Source organism: Solanum stenotomum, chromosome 5 (assembly GCF_019186545.1).
Source record: "Solanum stenotomum isolate F172 chromosome 5, ASM1918654v1, whole genome shotgun sequence".
Lineage (NCBI taxonomy): Eukaryota > Viridiplantae > Streptophyta > Magnoliopsida > Solanales > Solanaceae > Solanum > Solanum stenotomum.
This window is the reverse complement of record NC_064286.1, coordinates 9,129,486-9,139,995: the sequence shown is the minus strand read 5'-3', so window position 1 is coordinate 9,139,995 and position 10,510 is coordinate 9,129,486. Positions and strand designations below refer to the sequence as shown.

The following is a 10,510-nucleotide window of genomic DNA, read 5'->3' as shown; positions in this document are numbered from 1 at the left end:
GTTTGATTTAATTAATAACTCAAGTATGTAATGTGGAAAACAGGACGGAAACTAGTGGGAGGGAGTGCGATAGGAGGGGTGAAGGAGGTGCAAGAGATGGTAAACTTCGCGGAGAAGCATAACATAACGCCAGATGTTGAAGTCGTGCCAATGGAGTACGTGAATAGAGCAGTGGAACGTCTTGTGAAATCGGACGTGAAGTATCGTTTTGTTCTTGACATTGGCAATACTTTGAAGAAGAGTTAATATAGGGACATGTTGTTCTTGTTGTGTGTTTGTATTTTAAGCAAGAAAAAATGGTGAGTTCATGAGGGAATTACTAAACATTCCATATTACTACTCTTATGCTCCATTTTATATGACACGATAATAAGTTTTCGTATACAATTTTTTTTTTAAAATTTTCCATCCGGTCTTTAATATATGTTTTGGGGCCCAACCACCGTACAATTGAAAAACGATACGACCCAAGATCAATTTTGGTTCTTCTTTCTATCAAAATAAATCATATTCAAAAGCACACCACCCTTCTTACTTTACAATCAGCCTTCGACCTAAAGTGCTTTTAGAAAAGGTCGGTGGGGCAATCAAAGAGACTTGTTTTTTATGTAGAACCGGGGGAAGAATTATGGCTATAAAGGCCCTCACCCTCTTAGGCACATGGTTTTGAAGATTAAATCACAAAGATGTACGAAAGATTAGGCAGAAGAACTATAGCTAGAATTTTTCGTCTCTTCCCTTGTACCAAAAGCAAGTTCGGAACATAAGGATAGGGCTCGTCTATTATAAGTTATTAGTTTACGGAGCTATCTCAGATTTCTCGAGTAAGGAGAAGGGACAGGCTTGGAAATCTACGTTCAGGTCGGAAAATTCCACGTTCTTTTTAACAAAGGCAACATTGTAATAAGACCGGAGACTTGAATTCAAGACTTTTGATTAAAATTGGAGGAATACTTATTAGTACTCTACCACAACCCTTGTTGTTGTAAACTTAAACTCTTGTATAAAGTAGGAATAAGAGCATTTTTGGTCCATAAACTATAGGTATATTCTGATTTGGGTCCTTTGAGATATGTACTAAAGCATATTTAACATTCAATTAATCAAAACATGTGTTTAATCCTTTTATCTAAGAAGTATATGTCATATTTTGAACTACTTTTAAAACTATATTCCTTTCAAATATGGAGTAACAGTACCAACTTAAAAAATATATTCATGTTGAAAATAAAAAAAGAAAAAAAAGCTATTTAAAGTGGATATTTTTTGTTTAAATGATACAACTAGATATTTCAAATAGTCATGTCTCTTTTTCTTTTTTTTTTTGCCTTTTTATTTTCTGAATTGACCTAATAGAGGACCCATATTATGTCCTTCTTCATTAATCTAAACAAATAAATGACTTATACTAAGTTATATTTGAAAAAAAAAGACGCACCGACAGCTTTTATCCCCAATTATAATGAATTGAGATATTGCTCTCAAGTGGTAGGGTCGATGTTGTATTTATTAGCCTCCTTGATGGGTAGCGACTCCTCGATGGTCCTCCAAACAATCAAAATAAGGTAAGCTTGAAGATAAGCTTTGTATTTAATCCTTTTTATTGAATGGATGAGGTCCGATTTTTTTACTAAACCCCCCCTAAACTTCAACTTTTTTTTTTTTAGTATTTTGATAGAAATTTATTTGATCAAAATATTAGATTCTTGTTCTTTTTGCAAATTTGTGAATATTCAAAAGCAAACAAAATAGTAGGATCGAGGAATGTTATTTATAAAACTTTTTTTTACACCGTGTCAGGAATTTATTCTCCTGATATTTAACGATTTTGTAAAAAGTATTTTTTTAAAAATATTAGACCAATCAAACTTAGAAAAATTAGAAAATATTTTTCTATTGCACCAAACACACAATTTATTAATATTTTGTTTCAAATTATTGTTCACCATCTTTTCTGATGGCTATACTGGAAAGGTAATCGCCAACGATATATCCTAATTAATTATTGTGGAACAAAATTAAAGTGACGCAATTATCATTTTCGAGAGCTAAATTATAGATGCTCCCTTAACTACAAAATCTTTTTCAAATTATTGTGTTTTTCACTTATTAAATTATAGCATTCTATGTGATATTTCGGGATGCCTAAAGGTGCCACATTCATGTGCTAATACACACGAAATTAAGAAATATGCGTGAAAAAATCAGTGGCACTATACGTAATGTTTCCCCAACTCATTACGGATGTCCTCATATAGTTTTAATAGAAAAAAAATGTTGGGATGCCCAAAGGCGCCAGATCCATGGGCTAATACACTGGAAAAACCAAGAAAGTCGGGTGATTCCTAAAAGTTGGCTCGTAAATGCAAAAATATGCTTGAAAAAATTGGCAGAACTATACGCAGTGCTTCCCAAACTCATTACGAAGGTCATCATAAATTGTTTTAGAAATTTTTTATGGGTGCCCAAAAGGCGCCAGATCCATGGGTTAATAGACAAGAAAAATTAAGAAAATCGGGTAATTCCTAAAAATTGGCTCCTAAATATGAAAATATGCATGAAAAAACGACGAGACTATACATAATGCTTTCCAACTCATCACGGAGGTCCTCATATAGTTTTTTCAAAAAAAAATTTAGGGTGCCCCAAAGACGCTAGATTCATGGGCTAATACACTAAAAAAACCAAGAAAGTCTGCTAATTCCTAAAAGTTGGCTCATAAATGCGAAAATATGCGTGAAATAAACGACGGGACTACACGTAATGCTTCTCCAACTCATTACGGAGGTCTTCATATAGTTTTTACAGAAAAAAGATTCGGGTGCCTTAAAGGCATCAGATCCATGGGCTAATACACACGAAAAACCAAGAAAGTCGGATAATTTCTAAAAGTTGGCTCGTAAATGTGAAAATATGCGTGAAAAAAATGGCGGGACTATACGTAACGCTTCCCCAACTCATTACTGAGGTCCTCATATAGTTTTTTCAGATAATTTTTTTGGGTACCCAAAAACATCAGATCCATGAGCTAATTATACACACGAAAAACCAAATATGGTCTTTATATAAAGTTAAGTTTCAAACATAAATATATAGTCTGATTCTGAAAACAAAATTACTAGAATGCTAAGAGGTATCCATAAACCAATTGATTGGGATTTATCATTTACCAAATCAAACCAATTACATTTGTTTTATTTATTCATAAATCAAACCAATTCTATAAAATCGAGTTTTTCCTCTATTTTTTCAAAAGCTTTTATGATTCCATACAATCATATTAAAACATTTCATTGAAACCAATTTCTACTAAGAATGTCACTACTACACATAGTTTAAAATAATATAAAGACTAATTTTTAAAAAAATTAAAATTAGCGGCTAGACCTTGGTCACGTACTACTGAACCATTTTCCTAGAAACATCATATAATATAAGATATAATATTATATCTTATATTAATTCATAAAAGGCAAATGTACAGAGAAGCCATGACGATAACATTTGTTTTATACCTCATCGACTACGTCACTAGCCATCAATTCAAATGCCTATTTATTCAAATGAAAAATCAATACATTGGACTATTACTTTACTCAAATTAATTGTTCTAATAATAATATCTCCAAAAATAAACAAAAATCAAGAAAATGGAAAACTCACATGAAAATGTTGAGGCATTTGGATGGGCAGCTAGAGATACTTCTGGGGTGCTTTCTCCTTTCAACTTCTCAAGAAGGTACCATCTTTTCAGATTTACGTTATATAAACTTGACAGTATATATAGATAGTGTATATTTTATATGAATTAGATCTACACAACATATCTACACCGATAGTGTATATATTGTGTCTATTAATTTCGAACATATTGATAAACTAGTTGACCGAACAGTATACATTTGTAACTTTTCTTGTTGAATGGTGAAGGGTGACTGGAGATAAAGATGTGCAATTCAAAGTTATGTATTGTGGAATTTGTCATTCTGCTTCATCAACTCAAGAATGAATGGTGCAATAGTATATATCCATTGGTACCAGGGTAAGTTTCATTTTGATCCATATATTTTACTATGTTCTTTTATTATAACTCTATCGTAGACAAAAATCGTTATATCTAATTTAATTTAAGTAGAAAATGGTAGATAAGCGGACTTATTATTCACCAAGTTACAAAAAGAGTATTCTTATAATTGCATTATATGTAGATACAGAGGCAGAGCCGACTTGTGAGATTATACTGAATATGTTGTTGTACGTTACAGGCATGAAGTTGTTGGTGTAGTAATTGAAGTTGGTAGCAAAGTTGAGAAATTCAAAATTGGTGACAAAGTTGGAGTTGGATGTTTAGTAGGATCATGAATGTGAAAATTGTGATAATGATCTCGAAAATTACTGTCCCGATATGATATTGACGTACAATGGTGTTGACATCGATGGAACCACCACGTATGGTGGTTACTCCGATATAATGGTAACGAATGAGCACTACGTGGTCCATTGGCTCGAAAATTTACCAATGGATGCAACTCCCTTGTTATGTGCAGGGATCACAACTTATAGTCCTTTGAGATATTATAGACTAGATAAACCTGGAATGCACATTGGTGTTGTTGGTCTTGGTGGTTTGGGACATATGGCTGTGAAATTTGCTAAGGCGTTCGGAACCAAAGTTACTGTGATAAGTACATCTGTTAGTAAGAAAGACGAAGCAATTGATCGTTTAGGGGTAGACTCATTTTTGGTCAGTGGTGACCCTAACCAAATGCAGGTCGATCAATCAATCAACTCTGTTTCAGTTTCAAATTTATAACATAGGTGTGACTTACGAATAATACTAATTTTCGTTTGTATGTTAAATACGAGCAGGGTGCAACCGGGTCACTAGATGGCATCATCGATACTGTATCCGCGATTCACCCTCTTCTTCAATTGATTAATTTGTTGAAAACTCATGGGAAGCTTGTGATGGTTGGTGCCCCTGAAAAACCACTAGAGTTGCCTGTATTTCCCCTGCTTTTAGGTACGTTTGGTTATAAATCGATGATTTTGTATATACATTTTTTTTATATTGATACGTATGTTTAATATAATGTGTGTAATAGGAAGGAAGCTAGTGGCGGGGAGTGTGATAGGAGGGATGAAGGAGACACAAGAGATGGTAGATTTCGCGGCAAAGCATAACATAACACCAAATGTTGAAGTTGTGCCAATGGACTACGTGAATACAGCGTTGGAACGCCTTTTGAAATCGGACGTGAAGTATCATTTTGTGCTTGACATTGGCAACACATTGAGCAATAATTGAGATGAGGGGGACATCTTGGTCAAGAAAATGAGTGTGTTATAGGGTTATGATTTTGTATTAAGCTTGTACGTTTTGTTGTTTAGTTTATTTCTTATGTTTTGTGTATCAAAAGGAATGGGTTAGGAGAATAAATATGATATTGTGTTTTCTAGTATACTTATTTTCCTATGGCGTTTATATCAAACTATACTGATTTATCATGGTTAAGTCATAGCACGAGTACGATTAAATTTTTGCCTCTAAATTAACAAGTATAGTTTAGTCGTAGCACATATCGACTTTCTTAATGTATGCGTATAACTATCCTTTAGTGAGCAGAGCAAAATGCAATAAACAATATCTATAATGCCAATGGATTTTTTTTAATAGGAATAAGAAATATCAAATTGTTAAGTGTGGCTAAATTATGGTAAATACTTAGCCGCACTGTGTTTTTATAGAAAATCAATAAATTATTTTAACTTTAATTTATTAAAAAACAAGATAAAAATACATATTACTTAGATAATTATGTGGTTAATTTGTGTAGTGCCTGACAAATCAATGAGTAAAAGTTAAGCGTTTATTATATATCAAATTAATCTTTAATCATGATTACGTAATATATGTTTTCACTTCAATTTTTAATTGCTAAAGTTAATAAATTTGATTTGATGTAAATAATAATGCAGACAAAGATTTTCTTATAAAAAAAGAAATTTGCATAAATAATGTATATTTTAAATACCAAACATGAGAGTGGTAGCGCCCCAACGGTAAAAACTTATTTGTATATAATATTTAAAATTATACCGTCCAAATAAGAGGACGAAAAAAGAAAACAAAAAGTAGAGGGAAAAAGGGGGAAAATAACTCGATAAAAATGTAGTGGGAATAAGTCGGAAATTGCAATTATTAATTGGTCTAAATTTCACACTTTGATGTTTTTATTTTCTTTTAATTATACTTTCACGTTATCTACGTGGATATTTTTTAGCCACTAATATTAACTTCAAGTTTTTCACGTTTGGAAAGCTTGAACCTTTTTTTTTGGGGCAATTTAAGGAAAAAAATAATTAACGTACATATTGTGTTTAAGTTATCGCACTATTTTGTAATTGTCATTTTTTTCATATCAGTTGCTTTGTTTACACAACCTTTCCCAACCCTCCCAACTCCCTTCATTCAATGCTTGACAACTTTTTTCATGTAGTGTACACATGTCTATGTTTGACATTCAGATAAAAGACAACGGTTGGAAAGCAAGGGGTGAGGTAGTGCTTGTCATGGGAAGAGAGCTCTCACCTTAACAGAAGAATTGTCATTTTCCTTTTTTCATACCTACTAATATACAAATTTTGAGCCAATGATCCTTCAAAAACAATCTCTCTACCTCTACATGGAAATTAAGATTAAGCTGATTTGTATACACTCCAATTTTTCGACTTTCGTGGACCTCATTATAAGATTTCACTAAATACATTATAATATTAAAAAGAAGAATATTTTTAAAACTCGTAAACTTCAAACTCTAGATAGATTCGAGATTAAAAAAAAGTGTGAAACCTTTTTTTAAAAGTCCTGCAAAGTAGGACTCTACACCTATCGACCACAAAAAAGAAGTCAAAATCCAATTTGTTTAAGTAAGTCATTAGTTGTTACACCTCATCGATAACGTCACATATTTTTCACTCAAAATCCTATAAATATGGATCATAACATAATCAATTTTGTATCATCCATATTGTTCTACATTTTTCGCTATTATAATTTTATTTTTCAAACGAAAAAAATGGCAAAATCATTTGAAAATGAACATCCAATTAAGGCATTTGGATGGGCAACTAGAGACACTTCTGGAGTTCTTTCTCCTTTCAATTTTTCAAGAAGGTACAAATTATTATTTTTAATTTTGATGATGTGTTTTTCATTTCAATCGGAAACAAACTCTCTATAAGCTGAGGTAGGGTAACATCTGCATACATATGATATAATAAAAATGGTTTTTAGTGGCAATAAATATGTCAATTAACAAAGAGTGTTGAATTTTTTACCAGTATTTGTTATTGAATCCAATGTCGTTATAGGCTCCGACGACATTTACAAAGAGTGCTAAAATGTAATTGTCACTTGCAACTGCCTCTAAGAAAAATCATTTTTTTCTAGTGACACTTGGTTTCTCGGATCCCACCTGTATGATTATACTGAATTTGCTGTTGTTGTTTTATTGTAAATTTGATGATGATCATTTTGTGTTAATGGTTACAGGGTGACAGGTGAAAAAGATGTGCAATTTAAAGTTATGTATTGTGGAATTTGTCATTCTGATCTTCATCAACTCAAGAATGAATGGGGAAATAGCAAGTACCCCATGGTGCCTGGGTAAATTGATTTGTTCTTTTATTTTTGGTTTAAAAATATTCAGATTTTTTTTAATTGTTAGATCCAAAAATACTAACCAGAATTTTCATTAACGAGATTCAAAAATATTAAGGCACAAAGAAGCTAATGGAATTCAACATCCACTATATATACACATAAGTAATTTTTCGGCGAAGAATATTTACTAGCTAGTTTTCCTGTTCTCTGTATCTTTTCAATTTTTCACATTACTGTATATTTTTTATTTGAAAGCAATCCTGATTTGGTTCTTAGTCTATAATTGGCCATTTTGAGCTCTTGATACCTCAGTAAATCCTGAGTTGTTGGGACATGGTACTCCCTCCGTCCCATTTTATAAGAGTTAGTTTGACTCGACACGGAGTTTAAGAAAGAGAGGAAGACTTTTAAAGCTTGAAGACTAAAATGAATGATAGAAATTACTGTGACTATAAATCATTTCATTAAGGATAAAATGGACATTTGAAAGTTAAATGTGTCATTTTATTTGGGACAGACTAAAAAGGAAAGTAAGTCATATAAACTGCGATAAAGAGTAAAAACTAGCGGAATTTGTGTCGATTCGATCTACTCGTGAGTGTAACTAATTGTAAATATAATTGCAGGCATGAGGTTGTTGGTGTTGTAACTGAGGTGGGAAGCAAGGTGGAGAAATTTAAGGTTGGAGACAAAGTAGGTGTTGGATGTATGGTAGGATCATGTCGAAAATGTGAGAATTGTAGCGTTGATCTCGAGAATTACTGTCCTCGTCAGATTCCTACATACAACGGCTATAGCTTAGACGGAACCCTCACGTTTGGAGGTTACTCCGACATGATGGTATCCGATGAGCATTTTGTAGTACGTTGGCCTGAAAACTTGTCGATGGACGCTGCTCCCCTGTTATGTGCTGGAATTACTACTTATAGTCCTTTGAAATATTTTGGACTCGATAAGCCTGGAATGCACATTGGTGTTGTTGGTCTTGGAGGGCTCGGACATATGGCTGTTAAGTTCGCTAAGGCATTCGGAACCAAAGTGACTGTCATTAGTACATCTGCTAATAAGAAGCAAGAAGCAATTGAGCATTTGGGCGCAGATTCTTTCTTGATCAGTCGCGATCCTGAGCAGATGAAGGTGAATATAATAACTCGTTATCATTGAACTCTGTGATCATCTTATCTGAATGTTTAATCTGTTTGAGAGAGCACTTTTATTTAGTTGTGTCTTCAACACACCTCTGCCTGTTCTTTTTCATGAGTAAAGCACGTGATTTTTTTTATTTTTGTTGACAATGGTGGTGTTGAGGTTTTTGAACTCACGACCTCTGCTTGCTCTGGTTCCGTGTTGAAGTGTGGCAATGTCATCTAAAAGCTTAATTAAGTTGTTATGCCAGTTTAACAATTTAAACAGGAGAATGGGGGCTAACCTTTTGTTTATTCGTTTATTTATATACGAACAGGCTGCAATGAACACATTGGATGGGATTATCGACACTGTTTCGGCGGTGCATCCTATTCTTCCATTGCTTATGTTGATGAAATCTCATGGTAAGCTTGTTATGGTTGGTGCACCAGAAAAACCGGTGGAGTTGCCTGTGTTTCCTCTACTTATGGGTAAGCAAATGCAAGATTTCAAATAATAAAGTTCCAACTAAAGTATACATAATGTAATGTGGTCCTTCCTGGGACTCTGCGCATAGCAGAAGCTTAGTGCACCTGGGTGTCTTTTTTTTAGACTAAAGTTTGTATGTATAATGTGGAAAACAGGAAGGAAGCTAGTGGCTGGAAGTTGCATAGGAGGGATGAAAGAGACTCAAGAAATGTTGGATTTTGCGGCAAAGCATAACATAACACCAGATATTGAAGTCGTGCCAATAGACTATGTGAACACAGCGTTGGAACGTCTTCTGAAATCGGATGTGAAATATCGTTTCGTGCTCGACATTGGCAATGCATTGAACAAGAAATGAGAATATTAATAGTGTTTCTTTGCTTAGATTACATTAATTTCAGAGATGATTAATAAAATGTGTTTCTTTCACTTATTAAAATAGAAAAAAAATGTTAGTACATTTTACAGTAGATATCAACGGAGACTATGTAACTTCAGTAGAACTTGATGGTTTTGAGCTCCATTGATTCCAAAGCTTCTTTCACCCAAATTGTACATGTTCCCTTCATAGGCAGTGTCCCCAAACTCATTGCTGATACTGATATGTAACCTTTGTTTTCTACCAAAGAAAAAGAACGTAACATTTTACCAATATTTAATCTATAATCCCGGGCTTGTGGGAAAGAACTGCAAGAGTTGCCTTTGTTTCTTAGAAGAGGAGCAACTGGCCTCTTCTTCATATCTTCTCTTCCTTATCCCAATGCAAAGCTCAGATTCATTTTTATACAACAAACGAACTCCAAATTTCTGCTTTTCTCCAAAATCATCATCTGTTTCTCCAATAAAATCTACATAACCAATAAAATCTAACTTAATGCGCCCATAGTCATTTGGTGTTTTTCCATTTGCATTAGATGCATCCCATAAGCCACCAAGAGGTACCAACAAAAAATTAATATCACATTCATAAGAATATAGTGAATTGTTGGATAAGGCAAATTCCTGGGTCATCGACGACATCCCACCATCACATGATAAGGGAATCAAATGAGCTGTGATGCAATCAATTCGTTTGCCAGAATAACATACAACAAATCCCAAGAAGTTATCACTTACATACTAATTCTTAGGCATTCCCTGATAGTTGAACCAACTTGGGATATCCACCTTCAAACTCACAAACACTCTTAGTGACAAGGAATCTGAAGAACAGATGTCATGCTGCAATGA

At 33.5% G+C, this 10,510-nt stretch overlaps 1 protein-coding gene and 1 pseudogene across 1 annotated transcript; both read left to right on the top strand.

Moving 5' to 3' along the window:
- Nucleotides 1-5,421, top strand: part of LOC125864457 (8-hydroxygeraniol dehydrogenase-like) — a 6,627-nt pseudogene extending 1,206 nt beyond the window's left edge.
- A 1,621-nt stretch (nt 5,422-7,042) lies between these two features.
- Nucleotides 7,043-10,099, top strand: LOC125864456 (8-hydroxygeraniol dehydrogenase-like). The gene is made up of 5 exons (XM_049544471.1): nt 7,043-7,177; nt 7,556-7,669; nt 8,293-8,803; nt 9,129-9,282; nt 9,436-10,099. Exons 1-5 carry the CDS (start codon nt 7,080-7,082, stop codon nt 9,636-9,638), a joined length of 1,080 nt encoding a protein of 359 aa, XP_049400428.1. The 5' UTR covers nt 7,043-7,079; the 3' UTR covers nt 9,639-10,099.
- The last annotated feature ends 411 nt before the right edge of the window (nt 10,100-10,510 follow it).